General features: G+C 54.7%; 1 protein-coding gene across 2 annotated transcripts in view; it reads right to left on the bottom strand.

The window, feature by feature from the left end:
* COL18A1 (collagen type XVIII alpha 1 chain) overlaps positions 1-21,521 on the bottom strand; it is a 52,548-nt gene extending 31,027 nt beyond the window's left edge. The window contains exons 1-5 of one of the 2 annotated variants that reach the window (XM_008061574.1): positions 20,159-21,521; positions 9,145-9,689; positions 3,985-4,071; positions 2,171-2,230; positions 192-321 (exon numbers count right to left, since the gene is read on the bottom strand). In XM_008061574.1, the coding sequence (XP_008059765.1) occupies positions 192-321; positions 2,171-2,230; positions 3,985-4,071; positions 9,145-9,689; positions 20,159-21,521 (2,185 nt within the window). The remainder of the gene's footprint in view (positions 1-191; positions 322-2,170; positions 2,231-3,984; positions 4,072-9,144; positions 9,690-20,158) is intronic. The other variant, XM_008061575.1, reaches the window with a different exon arrangement.
* Positions 21,522-22,047: the final 526 nt, after the last annotated feature.

Raw genomic sequence — 22,047 nt, 5'->3', positions numbered from 1 at the left:
TAGGCTCCTACCAGTGTGTTTGCTGTGGACAGGTGGCCCCTCACCCATCACACACACACACACACACACACACACCATACACATCACATACATGCACACAAACCACACACCTCACACATACACCAAACCACACACTTTACCCACGCATGTACACACACATAACACACACCACATGCAGAAAAGAGTATTACCTCCTAACGTAGCCACTGTGGTTTCTTCCTCAATTTCATCCATCCTAGAATCTTCTGTGCTGCCGTCTCCAGCCAAGGGTGGAGAAGTGACAGGGGGAGGCTTGGGGAGGCTGGGTTTTAGGGATGCGCTCTGTGGGACAGAGTGGGAAAATGCACTGGGTTATTCAGCACACACAATGTCCTGTGAGTGCATGCCACAAATTCATCAGGCCAGTGTTTACTCAGCGTATAAAATAAAGAAGTTGTAAATTCTAAGAAAGATAAGGAAAACCATGATCTTAAATAGGAAGAAGTTCCAGGGCCCCTGAGCTGCTTGTAAGTCTCCTCCTAGCAACTGTGGGTATGGCCAGGCACAGTTCCGTGTCCTGCTTCCTGGCCCAACATCTCCCAAGAGGGGATGTTTCCCTCCCATGACCACACTACCATGGGATGACTGTGGAGGGTCCTGATGGGGGACCCCACACCGTGTCCATGACTACAGCCTCTGCATTGGTTCTCCCTGGACCATGATGCTGTCCTGAGCATTCACCATCCCTGTTCCCAGCACTCCACAGTGCCAAGGGCGCAAACTACACAGAGGCTTTGCTGTGCAGGCAGGAAGCCCCTGCCTGGCTCCACATGTGGCCTGTGCTCCCCAGAGCCATTCTATATTGGTGATGAGGCTGGTTCAGGTGGACAGACAGCAGTGGTCACTACTGTTGGGCAGTGCTGTGTGGCTTGCCCAAAGGCTCCCTGCCGTCCAGTGGCAGGGGGTGGGAAGCTGTGGGAGGGCAGCAATTGGAGCTAGACACCGGGCCTTGTCTCCTTGGCCAAACCCTGCTAACATGAGAAGGTCTGAGAGGCCCTGCACCAAGGCCAGCCAAGCCATGCAGACATCTCAGGCCAGGTGGGCATGAAAAACAGGTCCACAGCCTGCATCACCCAAGGAAGATGAGTCTCACAATCCCTTCCATGCTGTCTACCCTCTGGTGGATTTTCTAGAGTGCCCTCAGGTCAGGGCCCAGAGCCCCCGTTGGAACACAGCAGCTTCTGGGGGGAGGGTGGGAACACAGGGGTAGGCCCCATCTGATCATTGACAACCTGAGCCTCCTGGGGGTTGGGTGGGGGCCATTTCAGTCTCATGGGCACAGCTCTGATATTCATGGGTGTCTTCGTTCCTGATGCATGAGATGCCCACCCTGGGCCCATGGGAGTTCCCACACCAACCCACATCTGTGAGGAGGGCTGGCAGCTGACCAGGCACACAGAGGCCATGGGGTCCGGCAGGGGTTCCAAGAGCTGCCAGGTCTGGGCAGTGCAGAGGTCAGGGAAACCCCAGTGCCCCTCTTGGGGACAGGTAGGCAGGCGCTGCCATCCACCTTGGGCAGCCTAAGCCCTGGGGCGAGACTCTCCAGGAAGATAGGAAATGCCCCTCCCCCAAATGCTGGGAGGTGGAGTGGCCCACAAGGTTTATCCAAACTGGAAGAGCCACAATCCCTGTCATCCCACCAGGACCTCTCCTCCCCCTTCTGTGTTTTTTCAGGTGGTCAGAGCTGGGAAAAGGTCATGACTCCGGCCACCCAGAAGCCCTTCCTCACCATGACCCCCTGCACAGCCTTTTCCCCCTGGGCCAGATTCACAAATCAATTCATCCCTTATGGTCTCCCACACACTGGAGGGGGTGGGGCAAAGACAATGAAGGTCACTCCAAGGACAAGGACTGTGTAGGGTCAGGAGCCCCACCCCAATGTAAAGAATGCCCTCCCACCAGAGTTACAAGGCAGCCCAGACACAGCTGTGAGAGGAATGCCTGTCCTTGGGTGCAGGGCCTGTCTGGATTGTCCCAGTGTCCCTGTTTCCAGGCAAGAGTTTGTCTTCAAGCTACAGAGGGAGCCCTTGAAGTTACACATGTGCATACCCATTTCTGGGATGGGAACCTGGTCAGAGGGAGGCCCCATCACTGGACCCAGGAGGGCAGGTTGGCCCTCGTAGCTACTCACCGTCTCCTCCCTGAGAAGCTCTCGGGTCCCCTCCAGCCCGCTGCCAAAGTCTCCAGAAGCCTGGGGTTAAGGGAGGAGGAGGAGGATGGTGACTGAGACCCCAGCCCCAGCAGACCTGGAGAGCACATGAGGCAGGCTAGCCTCACCCCAACTGGTGCAACCCAGCGCCTGCCTCCTCTAAGGAAGAAGGTGGGGTAGGAGTATAGGGTTGCTGGGGAAGGCACACTGGCCTCTGCCTGGGCACCAGCCTGGTCCTCTGCAGGTCACATCCAGTCATCAACCAGAAAGACCCTTCGGAAGTCAACTGGCTGTGAGCCAGGCACACAGAACCACAGAGAACATGTTCCTCTCCCTCGACCTGACTGTCCTGTTCTGGACACTGTCCTGGGAAGAGAGGCTGGGCAGATGGATGTCCACAGCATACCATTCAACGTGCAGGCCCTGCCTGGGCTGTTCAGGGAACAGCAAGGAGAGCTGGTGGCCCCAGGCAGAAGCATACTTCAGGAAGTGGGCTCGACCTGTGGCTGTACCCTGTGACATCCTCCATTCATGGCTGCACATCTGGACTACACTGGGGAGGTGGGCAGGGACTGTCTGTCTCTCTCTCTGACACTGTGTTCAACTCCACAGAACTCACAGGAGAAACACCCAGGCCCATGAGGCGGGCAGGTGGGCGGGAGGGGTGTGTATGTGCGGGAAGGGTGTGTATGTGCGCAAGTACACACTACCACAGAGACACACACCACACACCACAGACCCCCACACACATTTGCTATGGTCTGTGTGGTGTGTGTGTTTTGTGTGTGTATGTGTGCATGTGATGTGTGTGCACGGCGAGTATGTATATGTGGCATGTGTGTCTTTGCATGTGTGTGTGCATGTGTGGGGTATATGTGTGGTGTGTATCTATGTGTGTGCATGTGGTATGCGTGTGTGGAGCACATATTGGTGTAGTATATGTCTCTGTGTATGTGTGTGTGTGTTGGCATGTGGAATGTGTGTGGGATGCATGTCTATGTAGTATGTATCTCTGTGTGTGTGTGTGTGTCCATGTGTTGTGTGCACGGCATATATCTGTCTTTGTGGTGTGTGTGTCTTTGTGTGTGTGCATGCATGTGGTGTGTGTGTGTGTGTGTGTGTGTGTGTGTGTGTGTGCGTGCTGCGGACACTCCATGACCCCTGGCACCTGGTGTCCCATGACCCACACATACTGGAAGCAACACCAGGGAGCAGCAGTGTTGTGGCCCTGGGTAAAAGCCCATCTATCCTGGGATTTATCTCACATAAAAGCAGATTTATCAGGCAAATATGGAAAAAACATGCAGATGTAACATGGATGTACACAACCAGTTAGTCTCTGCCTGCCGGGCCTTGGTGACAGCAGTGGTAAGAAAGGTGGATATCCCCTCAGAGCACTTTGTGACCTTGAGTCCCCTTCTGGAATGTGAATTTCCTCTTGTCCACACCTTCTAGGAACCAGTGGTAGATGCTCTTCCATAAGTACCACATGACTGTATGCACACACACACACCACAGAGACACACACCACACACAACAGACCCACACACACATTTGCTATGGTGACCTTTCTCCCCGTATCTCCTGGCTGGCTATTGTGGGTGGTTTCTGATACCCGCCTCATGTTCTGTGTTTGCTATCTGATGGAAAGTTTAGGGCTAGGGAAGACTCCGTCTGCTGTCATAGGAGCACACAGAAATGTGACCATGGGTTCCTGGCATCATATTACTCTGGGGTCCCTGGGCCCTGCCTCCCAGGGGTAGGGAGCCCCCACTGGAACCCAGGCTACCACTCACCTCATCCAAGTCATCGTCCTCCTCCTCCAGGCAGTGCAGGGGGCTCACCTGGGCGTCCCTGCGCACCCTCAGCTCTGCAATCATCCCCTAAACACAAAGAGAGAGGGGTCACCAGCATTTCTGAGCAGGCGCCCAGGAGGTTGGGGTATCACAAAGAAGGAAGGGTTCTCAGGCTGCTGCCTTCCCATCCAAGTGCCCTTATGGTAGGCAGGGACAGTGGTGACACCAGCAACGGTGGGTGCCCCGGGAGCTGCAGTGTAGAATGCATCTGGCTCGGCCACCAAGTACATGGGGCGGGCAGAGCGGTGAGGCTGTTTCTATGGATATACCCAAGTGCTCCTGAGTAGAATCCTGGAGGGAAGGCCGGGCCTTGGGGACCCCTGCAGCCCCTACAAACACTGTGACTTTGTCAGGTTTCCCAACACAATTTCCAGCCAGGCTAAGGCCCCTCTCAGTGGTGAGGCTTTCTTTTGCAAATGTGTGTAGCAGGACTGAATTCACAGCACCCTCAAGGGCTGACACCAAATGAGACCCCCTCCAAGTCACCAGAAGAAACAGCATCCACTGGGATTTAGGGGACCAAAGGCAGGAACCACCAGTGAGAGCATCGAGGCCGGTCCTCATGGGCCCAGCTCTGTGGGGCTTTTCTCTCCTCAGCTTCGCCTGGGTGGTCCCAACACCAGAGTCCTTCATACTGTGGTGGCAGGGAGGTGCACTAATTCTCAACCTGCTGCAGGATAGGCAGAAGTTCCAAAGGGTTCTGGGGTGCAGCCAGGCGAGGCCCAGCATAGGCCTGGTGACACCCCAGGGGAAGCTTCAGACAGTGGCTGAACCACAGGGTGAACCAGGGAGGCACGGCCAGTGTCCACCATGGGCCATCCCCGGGCTGTGGGTGGTTGCACCCCCAGAAGGAGGTAGTGTTTGAGGACCACAGAAGCAACAAGGGACACCATCTCCCGAGTGCTGCCTTCTGTGGCTGAGATGTGTCAGGATGCCCACCAAGGCCCAAGATCAGTCCCTCTTACTTCAACCAAACCAGCACAGACAAACCACCTTCTTGTGGCATCCCCAAGGTCCTTCTCTCTGGCCTCAGCCCCTTCATGCCTCCCCCTGCCACCATCCCCCCAGAGCAGAATGCCACTGCCTTCTTTGGCTGTGGTCTTGGTCCTTCCCCAAGGTGTCCTCAGCATGCGAGGGGTCAGGGATGGGTTCCCTGTAAAGCCCAAGGCCAGCGGGCCCTGGCTTGTTCTTGCAGTCACTGATTTTGATGTGCCAGCTACTGGGGAACCCAGTTGGAGTTCAGGGCAGGAAAGGGCTGCCTCTAGGGGGAGAGTTAGGGGCAGCCCCCACCCTGAGGGCCTGTGGGATCCAGTTATCACTTGTCCAGCCAGCAATGGGGTCCCTGAGCCCTGGAGGGTGTGTGAGTGATGAGTGTGTGTGTGAGAGAGCACACGTGTGCTTGGGCATGTGTATGTAAGCACAGGATCATGTGTGTGCATGTATATGTGAGTGCATGCATGTGGGGGGTGCAGACAAGGGACATGGAACCCAGGGACTCCCCAGGTGCACACAGGATCCCTCGTGCCATCCAGGCCACAGAAAGTACAAGTGATTCTTAGCTTAAAGATGCAGGAGGAGGGGCATTTCCTATGGCCAGTCTCAGGTCAGGTCGGGGAGGGGCCAGCACCACAGCAGCATCTCTTGACCTACCCAAACCAGCTGCAGGCAGGCACAGTGCTCAGTAGGGGTGACTGAGTCACCAGGCTTGAGAGCCTCCAGGTTGGGGCAAGAGCCACAGACCTGCTGCAAGTATTTCAGGGAATTGGAACCAAAAGTGATGGAATTGGAGCCACCCAGAGCTCAGGGATCACACAGCATGCTGCTGATAAGGATCGAGTAGGATGTCCACACTGCCCTGCTAGCTGTGGAGCTGGAATGACCAGAGTCTCAGGCCATGAGAGCCAGTTGCCAAAACCTTGGCATGGGGCTGACTTGCAGTAAGGGTCCGGGATTCCCCTGTGGTCTCTAAGGGCAGCTCTTGGTTCCATCTTTCTCCCCAGCCTAGATGATGGAGGGGAATGAGCCTCCTGGGGGTGGGGGAGGGAATACAACCCCTAGGCCCAGCCTCTGCACCTCCTCCACTGCCACTGACCTGCCCAGAGCCTCCTGTGTGGTGGGCTTGGCCCCAGCTGCACCACTGCCCTGTTTTCTCACATGTCCTGTCCTGTGAGGTGTGGTCTTACCCCCTTACTCCATCAGCCCATCCTGGCATGGCTCGTGGTGGTCTCCTCTCATGTGTCATGCCCAAACGTGTCATTTTGTGCTGCATGGCCCTGCACCCCCTACTCCTTCAGCCTGTCCCATCATGGCTATGGCCAGCATCTGGCTCATCCTAGTCTCCTCTCGTGTTTCATGCCCAAGGATGTCATTTTTTCATTGACAACAGCCCCTTTCTCCACTGGATTAGGTCAGAATGTCATTAACGCTGTGGCATCAGACTAGAAGTGGGTTTGAGGTGCTTGCTGTACAAGTGCATGCTGGGTGAGCCGGTGGGAGTGGCCACCAAGGGCATCCATGCCTGAGCATGGTCCAGTTCCCAGCACATTCCTGTCTCAGACCAGGGGTGATGGAATTTTGGGGCACTGATCTGAATTAACAGAGGGCTGGAGTCTAACAAGAGCCACAAGAAACCCCAGGTGGAAGGGAGGGGGCTGCGTGATGGGGAGCACCAACCAGGGAGGATAAGATGGGGCACCCCAACATGAGGAATAGGCCAAGAAGCACCAAGCACAAGCACTGGAAATGACAAAGGTTGTGTGCTCTGAAGCTGAGCTGGAGAGATGCTCACGGAAACCATTGTCATAACCAGATGGAGGAATGGCCTCCCAGGAGACAACCATGACCACATTCAACTCAAGAAGAATGACCCTGAAAAGACCAATGAGGTCCAAGAACTTTTTTGCAGGGAAGGCAGATGCTCTGGAAGGTTTTGTCTGGACCTGGCGTGGAGCCGAGGTCAGGGTCTGGGAGCAGTTGGGCTCTCTTGCTAAGCGTCAGGGAGGCAGCGCAGCCTAAGCAGCCTTGTGAGAGGTTGCAGGAGCCCTCAGCTCCCTCCCAGCATCCAAAGCTCAGTGCTTGTTTCTGCCAAAACTGATGAGTCACACAATTTGAATGTTTCTTTCCCAAGAATCTCAATTAAGAAGCCTGGAAAAATCTTGTGTTGAACAATCCTGTCTCCTATTTTACCACACAGGCACGCTTCTCCTCCCTCCATCTGGAATCCAATCTAAAACCCACAGAGAAAGTTTCTGACACCTCTACTCTTCAGGGACATGGTAAATCAGACTGCTGAGACAGACTGGACATAGCTTGCAGTATGCTGCCCAGGACAGGTGAGGTCCAGCCCAGAACCAGGCGCTCTGGCTGCCCTTCACTCCCAGCTCTCTGACCTTCAGACACCTGGCTGGGACATCATAAATCATGGTGTCTTCTCTGGGCCAGATCTAGGCACACAGGTGAATTAAACATCCCAATGGTTTAGAAAATATAAAAAGGCAAAAAGGCAGATGGCATACTGGGAGATAAAATTTACAATATACAAAACCAAGGATCAGTTCCTTTCATATATAAAGAGTTTCTATAAAACAATAAGAAATGGTTGAATCCATTAAAAAAAAACCCCACAAAGAACATTAACAGGTCAGTCACAAAAGATGAAATATAAGTATCCAATAAACAGATGACAAAATAAAAATTAGTCTTCACTTGTGGTCCAGGAAATCAAAATGAAAATACCCAGATTCCATCTGCCTATGTATCCAACTGGTAACTGTGTCTTATACAGATGAGAAGCTACTCTGGCAGGGCCCAGGGAAGAGCCTCTGATTGCAGGGATGGTGGCAACCCTGGTCTCCTCCATTAGCACCACTGGTGCCACCCATGCCTATCAGCATATGGGCAACTTTTCCAATAAAGCATTAAAGGTATATGACACCATGGGATACTTTATTCCATCAAGACCCACCCAGAAATTCACACAGCAAATCACCTCTCACTAGATGGGATGCTTTCTCTGACTTCTTTCCCGTTAATCATGTTTGAGATCAAAAGGAAAACAAAAGAGGCCCAGTTTGGTGTCAAAGTCCTGGCAGCTTTTGAGCCCTAAAGGTTAAAAGTTCCCACCAAAGGTGAAGGGTCGGCTTTCAGAATCCTGAGACACCAGGACTTAGAACAACTTCAAACAAGCAGCCCTTGTCTGGGCAATAATTAACTCCCTGTCCTCTGTGAACCACCAGGGCAGGGGCAGCTGGGGCAGGTCAGCTTGAATGGCAGAATCCGGGTACTCATGAGTCAGCGCCAGCTGTGAGTACCCACGCAGCTGTTTGCAGAAGGCCAGGATTCCAGCTGAAGGCTCCCAGAAGAATGGGGTCTTTGGGCCCAGGGCTCTGCCCACTCCCCTAACCCCATGAAATGAAGGCCCAGCAGAGAGACTTCCTGGGGGGACACGAGCAGAGACAAGTTACATGCCCATCGTCGCCAGGGATGTTCTGCCCATGTGCTCTGAAATGGAGCTACAGGCTTGGTACCTGCCTGCAACAATCAGCACAGCTCAGCTGACCTGTGCCACACAGGGTGTCGGGATGTGCAGTCACCAGACAAGGACCCTGCTGGGTTCAATGCCTTATCGTTGCCGGCTTCAAACTGTTAATCCTTTATCAACAAGGACCCTGAGTTTCCATTTTACATGGGGCCTGTGGGTCCTGCAGCTGGCCCTGGGCTGGGCCCCACTCACCCAATGAACTGGTCAGAGCCCCCAGTGTACCATGGGACACGGCACACACATGAAGGAGGGACTCAGGATCAGGGCAGGGGTGGGTGTTCAGTTACGAGGTCGTCCCAAGTGTCTCTGGGGTCCCAGAGAAACCACCAAAGCTCAGGGTGACCTTTCCAGGAGACTGAGGGACCAGAAAGCCAGAGGAATTACACCACCCCTCCAGGCAGCCCAGAGGGGCCTGAGAGGCCTGTGCTAGAGCCAGGATAACCATCAGCTGGGGCAGCAGGTACTCCTTCCCCTGGGTTGCAGCACCAGTCTGTGGTCCCAGTGGCCACCATCACCCCAACTCTAGACAGCCCACCCACCCAGTGTTGGCACAGGCTTACCTGGAACTTGTCAGGGTCCGCTCCTCCTGCCTGGGCCACAAAGAGACCGGCACCAGGCTCCAGCTCTAGGCTATGTGAGGACCGGACCAGTGGCACTCTCTGGAACTCCTTGCAGTCCACATAGAGTGCTACAGAGCCACCATCCACACTGAGTGCAAAGCGCTTCCACTGGCCGACGAAGGCGGGTAGGCGGAAGCTGGCTGCCGTGTGGGTCTGGCTAGCACCCGCCTCCGTATAAAGCAGGGTGATGTGCTGGTGTCCATCCTGCACCCCAGAGAGCTTCACACCCAGAGAGACCACCACCTGCGCTGCATCTGTGATGGCGAACAGTACCCCTGCACCCTCTGTGGTTGGCCGGACATGGAACAGCAGTGAGAAGTCACGGAAGAAGGGGCTGGGGAAGTGGTACCGGGCCACCTGGCCACTGTTGGCATCTGGTCCGAAGACATAGGCTGACCCCACGTCGCGGTCCTCGATCTGGGTGATGTGCAGGGGTGGTGGCTCCCCAAAGAGCTGCAGAAGCCCCACCTCCTCACCCATGTGCTCTGCAAAAAGAAGGACACTGGTGAGGATATCCAGAAAGGGCACTCGGGGAAACCGAGTCATGGAGGCATGCCCTGCTCCTCAGGACTCTGTCACCCAATGACCACCAATGGCCACCCTGGCTCACCCAGTCCCAAACAGCAGATGTGCTCAATGTACAAATGGTCTGCAGGGAACACATTGGCCACAGGCCCTTGCTTCCCTGCATGAACCCAGTCCAAACAGGGACACCCCAGGGATGGATGCAGCCAGCAAGATGCAGGGGGAGCAGGGCCTGGCCAGCGTCTTGCCAAAGAACGGTGCTGGCTTCAAGGTGCTGGGGCCCAGAGACCCTGCCTGCCTTGGCCCTGCACCCACCCCACCTGGGCTCTGCACTCCTACCTGCCTCAGCTCTGCAACCCACTTGCCTTAGCCCTGAACCCCCCACCCTCCCTAGCTCTGTGTCCCTACTTGCCCTAGCCCTGCACCTCCACCTGCCCCAGCTCTTAACCCCTACCTACTTGGGCCCTTCATTCCTTTCCTGCCCTGAATGTGTACCTGCCCACTCTGGATCTACATCATTACCACCCCACCTGCTCTGGTCTTGCATCCCTGTCTGCCCTCACCCACCTTGGTCTTTTGCCCCCACCTGCCTCCTGACCCTACAGGAGCAACACAGGCAGCCCCCATCCCAGGCATTTACCATAAATATGTCATACCAAAACAAGAAGAAAAAAGGAAACCATAGCCAGGATGTATTATTTAGGCTGGGCACCAGTCGAGATATCTATCTACAACCCCCACAATGTGGGACATGAGCGTGGACGCTGCCTCAAGTGCCCATGCTCCAATGCAGGAGTCTCGTCTTAGGTCTCCCGGGGCTGTTGGGTGCCCACACGGGGTGTGAAGATGCCTCCCCAGCTGCAGCAGACTCCCAGGAGGTGTGGCCTTCCTTAATGCCCTGTGGTCTCCATGCTGGGGCCCCAGACACCCACTGGAGGCGAGGGGGGCAATGGTGGTTGTTCTCCCCTCTGGTGTCCCCATTCCTCTTAAATAACTTATGAATTACCAGGTGTTCACTTCATTCATTAACCTCATTCGTTCCTACTCATGCCAAGTCTAGCATTGCTTCACTGCAGGAACCCATGGATACAGCAAAGCTGGCCAGTCTTTCTCTAGAGGTCATCGGGGTCATGGAGCACACACTCTCACTTTATGGGAGCTCCTCAGCAAGGGGACGTGGCACAGCACCCGGAGTTCTCAAGGGACAGGAACCCACTCAAAAGGGATGTCCACTCATCAGCCACTTCCCACATACCCACCAATGCCAAGCAGTGCCCAGCTTGGGGCTATGGTCTGGTCCAGAAATGCACCCCGAGGCTTTTCTCCCGAGACCCCCCTTGGTCTGGACAGAGCCTGTTTCCTACAAAATGTGATAGTCCCATGAGAACCCCTATGCTATAGGCAGGCTTGTGGTCAGAGCTCTCATGGGAAGGGACTGCTGGCATGTCAGCATCCTGAGAAGAGGGGAGGTGAGCCAGGGTGAGCATATGTAACAGCTCTGGGTGTTACATGGGTCAGACCCTGCTACAGGGGAAGGGCAGAAGGTAAGCAATGCTGAGCCTGGATGTTTTCAAAGAGTGGACACAGAAGAGGCTAGAGCTACTGTCCCAGCACACTGGGTGACCCACCAGACTCGGCACTGCCCCTGCTCCAGGACCCTGACTTCTGGTCATGTAGGTCCCCATGGGCCCACTCAGAGCCAGCCAGGACAGAGCAGACAACCGCCTGCCCAGCCCCTGCTGCACCAAGGCCAAGGGCAGAGGGACCTGGGGGACTCAACATCTGAACCTGAGCCCTGAGAGTCGGCGGTCATGTCTACCCAGATGGTAGCTGTTATGACAACCCTTTCTTATCAGAAGTGCCTAGGTCTCACGTGTCCATGCGGGGGTGTGCTAGGGTCAAGAAACTGGACTCTCTCAGCCCAGGGCCCAAAGGCCCTGGGGTTTAGTCCAGCTGTCCAGAGTACAGAAACCTCCCACAGCCCTTCCTCCCATGCAGCTAGAACATTCCCAAGTTGATTAAGAAAGCAAGATGACACAGCTATCATCTCCTGGCTAGAAGGCACTGGGGACTATACAGTGGCCCCAGGGACCCAGAAACATGCAAGCCCTTCATAAAGCTCTCCAATTTTCTTCCATGAAATTCCTGGTGGTTCCTGTCAGGGTGAACTTCCGCATGCTCAGCCCTGAGGTCACAAGCTCCGTTCTCCAGTTCCAGGCATGTGAGTGAGGTTAGTGTGATCCCCACACCCCGAGGCACCAGTCCAGTTGTACTGGATGGAGGCCAATCTCTCTTCAAAATGCAGATGCCTGAGGGATGGAGAGTCCAGAGGTATGCCTTCCTGGGCCCAGCAGGGTGGCCCCTCATGTGGCTCACCTCGCCTTGGATGGAGAAGTTGGGGTATTTGCCCGGGTCAAGACCATCTCCCCTTCAGGAAATAGGCCGGCCAGAAGTACTGATGGTTCTGGAAGTCAGTGTGTGTTAATGTGAGACCCCTTTAAATGCTCCAAGACCACTGCCCAGCCAGCCTCACCCCAGCAGGTGAGGAGACACCAGCCTGTCTGTCAGAAAGGCCTCAGATATTTTCGCTCTCACAAAGTACACCAAGTCCCCCATCTCCTCGAGTTCATGGAGTCAGGAAATCCTGCTGTGGGCTGCCCGTTTCTGCCATCTTCTGGAAGCATGAACTTCACACCCACCCTCACCCTGACACGGCCTGGATGGGGGCACTGAAAGTGGGACTATGCTGCCTCCTGGGAGTCCCACCCCAGCGAAGTCTGAACTTCCGTGGAAATCACCATGTTGTGGAGACTGTCACCTAGAGGGATGGCTTAGCTCTGGATGCTGGTTGAGGGGAGCTCTGAGCACTGGGCTGGAGGGTCCTGGCTTCCCACCAAAGAGGTTGGAGCCACTGCCCCACCTGGGCCTGCCTGATTCTGCCTGAACATCTGGCTTCCAACCCAGAGTAGTGTCAACTACAGGGAGACCATCTCAAACTGAGCAAGCATGAGGGTGGCACCTGAGTACCCTGCAGCCCTCATGGTCATGGAGACCCTGAGAGATGGGCAAGCCCCATAGACATCATGTACTCCACAGATGCCTGCACCAAGCACCCGGGTGCCGCCAGCTGCTCCCCAGAACCAGCCTGCCCCCATGGCTCCCTTGGGCATGTGGTCCTGAGTCTCGGCCGCCCAGAAGCCATGCTGTTTCTACCCACATGGCTTTGAGGGGCTCCAAGGCTGCCTTGCTGGCCCCTTAAGTGGCTCACTACCCTCCTCCCACCCTGCAGAGTAAGGGTTCCCAAGGCCAGATCTAAAGAGCTGAGACCAGCTGGGTGAGGTTTAAGTCAATCAATCTACTTCCAGTTCAGCGTACAGGGCAGACGAGCCTCTAGGGTTCCAGGTTAGGACCCAACTAGAAATCAAAGAGAAGTGGCTCCTACACAGACCACCTGCCTCAGGCCAACAGGAGCCATGGAACCTGCCCCGTCCAGCTCCATGAGACCTGCTCAGACAGTCTCTCTCTTTCTCTCTCTCTCTCTCTCTCTCTCTCTCTCTCTCTCTCTCTCTCTCTCACACACACACACACACACACACACACACACACACAAACACACACGCACAGTGGCTCTGTAGGTGGAGGCCACAGACAAGAGGCAACACCCCAGTGCTGGACTCACCTTCAGTACTCAATGGCGGTCCAGGGCAGGCCTGCAGAGCCCAGGACCTAGAAGCACCCACACCACCACAGGCTGAGACCTTGGCACAGCTCATGGAGGCTGCACTGTAACCCCCACGTTAAGCGCCCGTGCAGAATTCTCAGTGCCCATAACTACTGCCTGGTTCAGGTCCAGTTCCTGGGACCCTCTTAAGACATACACACACTCAGGGCCTTTATTGAATTGAGATGCCATAACCAATCCAGAATAGGTGGGAAGAGGACAAAGGCCACAAGCAGTCATGATCAGTTAAAACTGTGGAGTAGAGAGTGGGATGGGCTCAAGGGTGCTGGCAGTCACATTGCCAGGGATGTGTGTGGAGGAGGACATGCAGGCCTCTTACAGAGACCACAGAGTGAACAGTCATGAAGTGAAAACAGTAGCAGCAGCAAGAGAAACCTAGCTCCATGTCGTCATTGAAAAAAAAAAAAACAACTAAAATAACACAGAAGGCTAATGGGAAATATCAGTCATACAGCTATGAAAATCAAGTAGGTATCACAACATGAAGATCAGCTGAAATGAAACTCAGGTGAAAGCCACAGGGGGCAAAAGGGAAGATACATTCGATAGCCTGCCAAACCTGAAGAGCTGGGCCATCTGTATGCACCTGACAGTGGCAACACAGGACAGGACTGGGAGACAGTGCCCCTGGTAACTACAGACCCTAGACCACCTGTCTCAGTCCACTTGCTTCTCGAAGTAGAAAATAACCTCAGAGTCACACAGAGCAAATTAATGATTGCACTGGCAGAATCGGTCCAATGGAACTGTTTTGGAACTCTACTGAACTCTACTGAAGGCTTGCAACTTCGAGGGGAAGGCTGTTAATGCAGGGCAGTTCCAGTTCTCAGCACAGTAGCAGCCACCCCTCCTCCACCCCCATTCCCATAGCAGGTGCTGTGCACATGTTCCTGGAGTAAGATCCACAGAGCTTTCAGGAAACAGGATGGCAAAAAGGACCCTGTCCTGCAAATGCTGGGGATATGATTGCTGTGAATCACAGAGGAGCAGACAAAGAAGTGGGTGACCATTGTTAGAAGCTCCTGCCACTTCAGCTGGAGGGACTTAGGTGGGAGACTTAAAAACTGCCACATCCCCCCACCCTCCATTTTTCTCTTTTTCCTCTTTTGGGAGCCAAATGTTACAAACTAGAACATTGTAAAACAACTGCATACATGAGGAAACTTAGAAAATGACTGTGCATGCCCAGGAAAAGGGACAGGCTCGGAAAAGACCTAAGAAGACCCCAAGTTTACACCTGAGGCTGATCAGTCACAGAGACAAACAAGCAAAAAGAATAACAAAAACCAGTAAATTCTGGCAAAAGAGAGAATCTGACTTTTCCAGAGCTACATCATTATTGGAGTCAAACATCCAGCTTTCAACATATAATCACAAGGTATATAAAGTTACAGCAAAGCTTGGCCCATTCAAAGGAAAAAAAAAATCAATCAACAATCCACAGAAGCTGTCCCTGAAAAAGACCTGATGAAGGATCTACTGGATAAAGACTAAACTGTCTTAAAGATGTTCAAAGAACTAAAGGAGGATGTGGAGGAAGTCAATAAAGTGGTGTATGAACAAAATGGAAATATCAATGAAGAGTAAAAACTGAAAAAGAAACTAAAAAGATAGTCTAATAACTGAAATTTAAACTTCCCTGGAGGAATTCAAAGGTGGTTTAAGAAGGCAAAAGAAATAATTAAGGAACTTGAAGATAGGACAGAGGAAGTTATCAAAGAAAAAAAATGGAAAAAAAGTGAAGAGAACCAAGGGTCATGTGGGATACCATCAAGCAGACCAACAAACACATTGGGAAGTCCCAAAAAGAGAAGAGAAGAAGAAAGATGGTCAAGGAATATCTGAATAAATGATGATTGAAAACTTCCCAAGTGTGGTGGAAGATGTGAATATAAGCGTTCAAGAAGCTCAAGAGACTCCAAATAAGATGAACTCAAAGAGACCCACACTAAGATATATTATGATTAAACTTTCAAAAGACAAAGACAGAGAATCTTGTAAGTAGCAAGATCAAAGCAACTCATCACCTACAAGCGATCCTCCCTAAGTTCATCTGCAGTTTTCTCATCAGAAAATTTGGAGGTCAGAAGGCAGTGAACCAATATATTCAAAATGCTCAAGGAAAACAACTGTTAGCCAAGACTCCAATATTCAGCAAAACTGTCCTTCAAAAGTAAGGGAGAAATTTGGCATTTCCCAGATAAACAAACACTGAAGGAGTTCATTACCACTAGACCTACCTTATAGGAAATGGACAAGATGGTCCAGCAGGTGAAATAAAAGGACACTAGGCAATAACAGGAAGTCACATGAAGAGACAGAGATCTCAATCTCAATAAAGGTAAAACACAGCCATTTATAAAAGTTAATATTATTTGAACAATGGCTTGTATCTGCACTTTTTGTGAGTGAACCTGGAGGACAAAATGCTCAGTGAAATAAGGCAAGAAGACAAACAGTACATGATCTCTTTTATACATGGAATCTAAAAAAGTCAAACTCATAGAAGTAGAGAGTAGAATAGTGGTTACTGGGGGCAAGAGAGAGAAGGAAATGTGGAGACAGTGGTCAAAGGGTACAAAGTTTCAGGTATGCAGAATGAATATGTTCTGGAGATTTAAAGTACTGCATGGTGACTGGGTTATAATGCTGCATTGTGTGTGGCCCTTGAAATTTGCCAAGAGTGGATTTTGTGTGTCCTCACCACATACACACATACATACACAGAAAAGGTTACTGGCTGATGTGATGGATATGTTAATTAGCTTGATCATGGTAATCATTTCAGAATGTGTACGAGTATGGAGAGCCTGCAGGTAGCCCCGCTGGGAGGGCTATGCACCTCCATCCTGTCTACATCTGGTTCCTACAGAATCACATAAGACGCCTGCACTCACAGACAGCCTTGCCCACTGCCTCAGGCCCTACACACATCGGCAGAAGCTAAACACTGCGTCACTCCTGGTGCATCTGGGAGACGTGGAAAGTCTGAGGGAAGCTCAGCCAGCGTCATCCAAAAAATATTTATCGGTTTCCAAGAGGTGAGATAAGCATGAGTATTTTTCCATGGAAGTGGTCTTGTCTTCTTAAATCAAAAAGTTAAATCAAAGTTAAATAGAAACTTGAGTTAAGTGAAGCATTTTAAAGAACAGTAACATCTTCTAAAGTCCTGCATTTGATTGAAGTACTGCAGCAAGAACACCTCTGAGTTAATGGCTGGCCCACGAGGGAGGGGACTGCTACAGCAGTGCTGAACAGCACCTCTGGAACCACCATGGTGCTGGCGCCCCCAAGTGCACTCCTATGGCCACCATGACCTCACACTGACCTGCGAATGCCCAGCGAAGTGCCATGCACAGCCCACTTCACAGGGCAACACAGGATCACGGAAGCCCCTGGTCAGAGGTCTTGAGTACCACTTGCTGAGATAGCTGGACTTGTGTATTTGAGATGAGGCCCATGCAGTGGACCTGCTTCCCAAGCATCCCCATGGCATCTATGTCCTGATGCACCCTACTCTGTGCACAGGAACCATCCATCCCGTCTCTGGTCTCTGCCCCTTATCAGATGGCCTAGATGCCCGCTGGTCACCTGGTGTTCCCACTGCTGGGTGCTGTGCGTGTCCCACATCTGCTGTGACGCTTAGGGGCAGTCCTGGAGTCAGGCTGCCAGTCCTCTCGTGTCTCCATCCTGCCACCCACACTTGCAGCAGGCATGTGTATCCTCCCCAGACCCCAGCTTCCCACCTTAAGCACGAATAACACCTGCCTTCTGGGTCAGAGGATGCCTGCTGGTGGGTTCTCTCAGGAAACACCATCTGCCTTCACTGCCCTCCCCAGGGAATAGGAAGGGGTTGCAAGAATGCAGAAGGGTGTTGAGAGCAAAACCTACAGTGCCCAAGCCGCCTATCACTGTCATTGTGTGGTGACTCAAGCAGCCCCTCTGACCGGATCTTTACATGTTGCTCACACAGCCCCCCTGGGACAGCCCAGGGGAGTTTCCTGGAGGCAACGGCCTGAGCCCCAGTCCCACTCACTCTTGACAGCTGCAGGAAGGACAGCCCCCTGGTTGCTGGTGTACCCTGTGGGACACTAGGTGGCAGAAGCAAATGCAGGCCCATCCCTGCCCTCCCCTGTCTGGGGGTCTCACCCCTTCTACTTGTGGGCCTGAGGAACAAGCCCATCACACAGCAAGGACCCCCATGAGGTTCTCACCTGCATGCTGACCACAGGACACTCCCTCCTGACCACCTCCCACACCCTGAGTGTGCTCACAGCCCCCTACCTCACACTGTCCTTGAGGGGGCAGAGGAAGCAGACATGGAGGAGGGGCTGCAAGCCTGTGGACTTCACTAGTGACTACAGCAGCCTCAGGGTGCTGTGCAGGACCAGGTGATGTGGCTACATACTACTGGTCCAAGCGAGGGGAGTGGGGCAGGGCCCATCTACAGGCACACAGGTAAGGAGTACCTGCCAAGGCTCTGAACAGAAGCTGGCAAGGAAGCAGCAGAGCCCACTGGCCACCCCTCACTGCAGGGTGCACCCTCTCTGAGCCCCAAGACCCCCTCTCAGCTCTTTCTGAGGGGTCAGACATCAACATGGGGCAGAGTTTGCATTCCCCTTTCCCCTACTTGGCCCTTGATGTCCCAACAGGGCCTTCCTCCTCCTCCTGCTTCCCACACACAGGGTGGGAGTGTCCAGCCCAATACAGGGGCCCAGCAGGAGGGGGGTCTGCCCCAGAGGGAGGGAGCCCATGGTTGGCAGAGGGAGCTGAGAGGCCAAAGGAGGAGGGACCCTCTTGGTCAGGCACACCTGGGGAGGGGTCCCGCCTGATAAGGTTGAACACTCACATTTGGCTTGTGCTGATAGAAGAATCTCCTGGGACCCTGTTCAGGATGTGGCTTCCCTCCCATGAGGACATGAGCTTCCCTACTCAGGAACCTGGTTTCCCCCACCCAGAAACCTGGCCTCCCCCACCCAGGGACAGAACTTCCACCATACAGGCACTCAGCTTTCCCCATCCGGGGACCCTGCCAACATGACCAGATGTTCAGTGAAAAGCACCCTCTGGGTCATGGGACTGACCAGGCCAGCTGCAGTAGAGAAATCCCCCCCACCTTGCAGCCCTGCCCAGGCATTGCTGGCTGGAGGCAGCCTGTGCTGGTGTAGCAACTAGGCATTACAGGACCAAGTGTGAGTGGAGCCCGGGTATGCGGGTGCTCATGGGGCTCCAGCTCCTGGAATGAATCTAAGCCCACTGAAGCCAACAGCCTCAGTCTTTGCCTGCCTCACCCACAGGAGAGCTCTGGGCATGAGTTTTTGGGGCACAGTCACAAGTCCCCCTACTTCTACACACATCAAGTCCTTCCCAGAGCGAACTCTGTCACACTGCTCTCTGCCCAGACACCCTCCTGGCCACTCTGATCTTACTTGGGGCTCAACCACAGCCACCTACTCTGTGCAGCCCTCCCTGCCCCTCCACTCCAGCCCTCATAGACTTTTTTCTTGGGGCTGGGCACCACTTCTTATGGGCACTTGTCCCTGCCCTGCCCATGGCCCTCCAGCTACAACCCAGGCCAGGCATAGGGTCTGCTGAACCAAAGGGGGAAAGGCCTGAAGCTTGCTGGGAATTGCCCAAGGGTGTCGCCCATGGAGCCCAGCATGGAGGTGTTGACACAAAATTTCCACTGCCAACACCCTCATCTCAGAGCCTGACAGAGCTTTCCCCCCCACCCCTGCCGGCCCAGCTCTAAACCCTGAAGACCAAGGGCCAAGGCCGTTTCCCCTTGGTACATGGGGAGGAGGGCGGGAGAAGATAGAGCACCTCGCCCAGTGGGAATGGGACCTCACAGGTGGACCTCCAGGCAGAGAGTACCAAGCAAACAGAGGTGGGAGGGCAGACAGGACAGGCCCAGCTCAGGGTGCAGAGGCTCACTCCCACCCCAACCAGAGGAAGGAGTTGCTGGGCCTCCCTAGGCAGTCCAGCCCTGGAAGCGTTAAAAAATAATCCCACCCTTTCCCCCTCTCCTTCCTTCCCTCCCTCTGCCAGTCAGTGATGGTAACAGGCCACCTGGGGATGGGAGCACTAACCCTAGGCCCAGGACCAGTCCTTACTGTCCCAGTAGGGAGGTTATGTGCTCAGGCTGGGATGAGCCCCACAGACCTCCCTGGCCCCTCCCCCAGTGGAGACCTCTCAATCCTCAACAAAGCAATCCTTTTTGCCTGCACAGCCCACCAGCAGCCCCTTGACCTAAGTGAGATCCCCAGGAAGAGTGTTATACAGTACAGCTCAAAGACCCAGGACAAGGACAGTGCAGCTGGAGTTTTGTGGGAAGTCCAGCTCCCTTGGGCAAATCACATCACCACTCCATGCTTCAGTGTCCCCACCATGACGAAGGGCATAGCGGGGTATCTCAGAGCCATGGTGAAAACAAATTGCACTAAGATGCATCAGCTGCAGTAAGAGTTTGTGACCTGATCAGCCTCCCCTCTCTCCAGCCCTTGGTCTACCCTGCAGGGGCCACTGCCTCCCAGCTCCTGCCTCCAGAGGGATATCCCTTCACAGGATGAAAACGTTGCTGCTACAGGGCCCAGCATGGAGCGGGGACCCAAGCTAGGCTCACAGCTGCCCAGGCTCATCTGGCAAGGTGGCAGGGACAGGACGGAGAGGATGAGCCAGGCTGGTTACCTGCAGCCGGCCCAATGAACACACAGTGCCCATCCTCCTGGGTTGGCAGCAAGGTGCAGGCGACGGGCAGCCGGCCCCCTTCCAGGTGGCTCCAGCACGCATCCTCCAGGGCCTCACAGAACTGGCGGCAGGGTGGTGGGGCGGGCAGCGGGGCACGGCCACATGGGGGAGCCAGTAGCAGGCAGAAAAACCAGGTGAGGAAGGGGTGGCAGTGCGTCTGCAGCAAGGCCTCCCACACCCGTGCAGCCACTCGCACTTCCTCACTGCTCCCGTGGTGGAGGTGGTTGGGCAACCAGGCGCTCCCAATACCCAGGCGGCCACAGACCAACAGGGAGGGTGGCAGAGGCAGGCAGCGGCCAGCAGGCGGCAAGAGGCCAGCCCCAAACAGGGCAGAGTCATTGGCAAGACTTGGCCCTACGGAGTCAGCAGAGTGAGAAGCCCAAGCACCCCCGGCCCCAATCAAAGCCGTGAGTGCTATCTGAGACAGTCTGCCCTGGGGTGCAGAGGACCAAGCAGAGGGGCCAGCATGTGTGCCCAGAGAACCCATCACCAGGGGGTGCAGAGGCGAAGAGTGCAGGCGGACATCAGAGAGTTGGTGCTGAAGGATGGGGCTGGCTGCCCCAGGCGGGAGTCCCTTGCTGTCCTGATCCTGGGGCTGCCCTGGGGACTGCTGGCTTCCTTGGGGAGGGGTCCCGACCGGCACGGAGGAGAGAGACGCTCTACCTGGGGACAGTGCTGGTCCTGGAGGCCCCTGGAGTGGATCCTGGGACCTGTCTGGAGAGGGGGCCACCTGAGTGGGTACAGGCAGGGTGCCAGCTTCAGTCACACCAGCACCCACAGAGCTGGGAGCACCACTGTTTGGCCAGAGTGTGGCCCCGTTCTCCTGAGGGGTGCTGGAGGGCCCAGGGAGGGCAAGGGTGTCCACGGGGGCCTCGAGGGCTGGTGTCTCCATTCCAGCAGTGCTCCCGGTGGGGGTGGCGTCATCCCACAGCTGGACGAAGCTCCGGATGCCCTGGGCCACATTCAGGATTCTGGCTCCGACACCAGCGATGTTCTCCTCCTGCGTGTCTGTGCTCGTGGCAGATGTGGGAGCATCCTGGCCGCCCTCCAGCACCTCCCAGGGTGGCTTGGGACTGGCAGGAGCTGTGGCTTGCTCCGTGGAGCCATCTCGGGGGTCCACATACAAGGTAGCGTCTGACGTGGGCTGCCCAGGCGAATGACCTCGGGGCTCAGGGACGAGGGTCGTAGCAGGGTTGACGTTATTGGACCACAGCCAGCCCAGGTTCAGCAGGTCAGCGTGGGCCCCCGCCAAACACCAGGTGAGGAGCAACAGCAGGCAGCAGCCGCTGGGGTTGGGAGCCATGGGGCTGTGTGCCGCTGCAGGAGTGGGCGGGCAGCTCTGGGGAGGTGGGGCCACGGCTCCCGCCCTCCCCCGCCCCTGTTGTTCACATCTCCCTGCCTGGCATGGTAGCTCCTTCTTCCAACTTCTTTCAGAAGGAAACACGGCAGCACAAACCTCGAGATCAAGGCTCCCAGCACCAGGAGATCTGGGATTCCCCCTCCCATGCCCCACAGTACCACCAGGGGCTGCACAGGGACAGAGGGACATTGTAAAGAAAGTGTGTCTGAGGAATTCCCCACATGCTCCACTTTGGTGGGAGGGCTACTGAGCCTCTGTGTGGTGCTCTGGGCCAGGACCTCCAGCCCCCACTCTCCCTCTGAGGAGGACACCAGGAAACGCCTGGCCTCATGCCACTGTTTTGTGGTAAAGTTGGAACTTGAAAAATGCCCAACTCGCTGTAGTTCCAATTCTCGGTGTTGCAACTGCTGCCTCGAGATACTGAACATTGGGGGGTGGGGTGCACGACTTGGACCATTCCTTCTGACCC

This window comes from Carlito syrichta, unplaced genomic scaffold (assembly GCF_000164805.1).
Source record: "Carlito syrichta isolate Samal-C Ts95f unplaced genomic scaffold, Tarsius_syrichta-2.0.1 Scaffold305319, whole genome shotgun sequence".
In the NCBI taxonomy this organism is placed as follows: Eukaryota; Metazoa; Chordata; class Mammalia; order Primates; family Tarsiidae; genus Carlito; species Carlito syrichta.
Note: the sequence above shows the minus strand (reverse complement) of the source record. Positions and strands in the feature narration are given on the sequence as shown.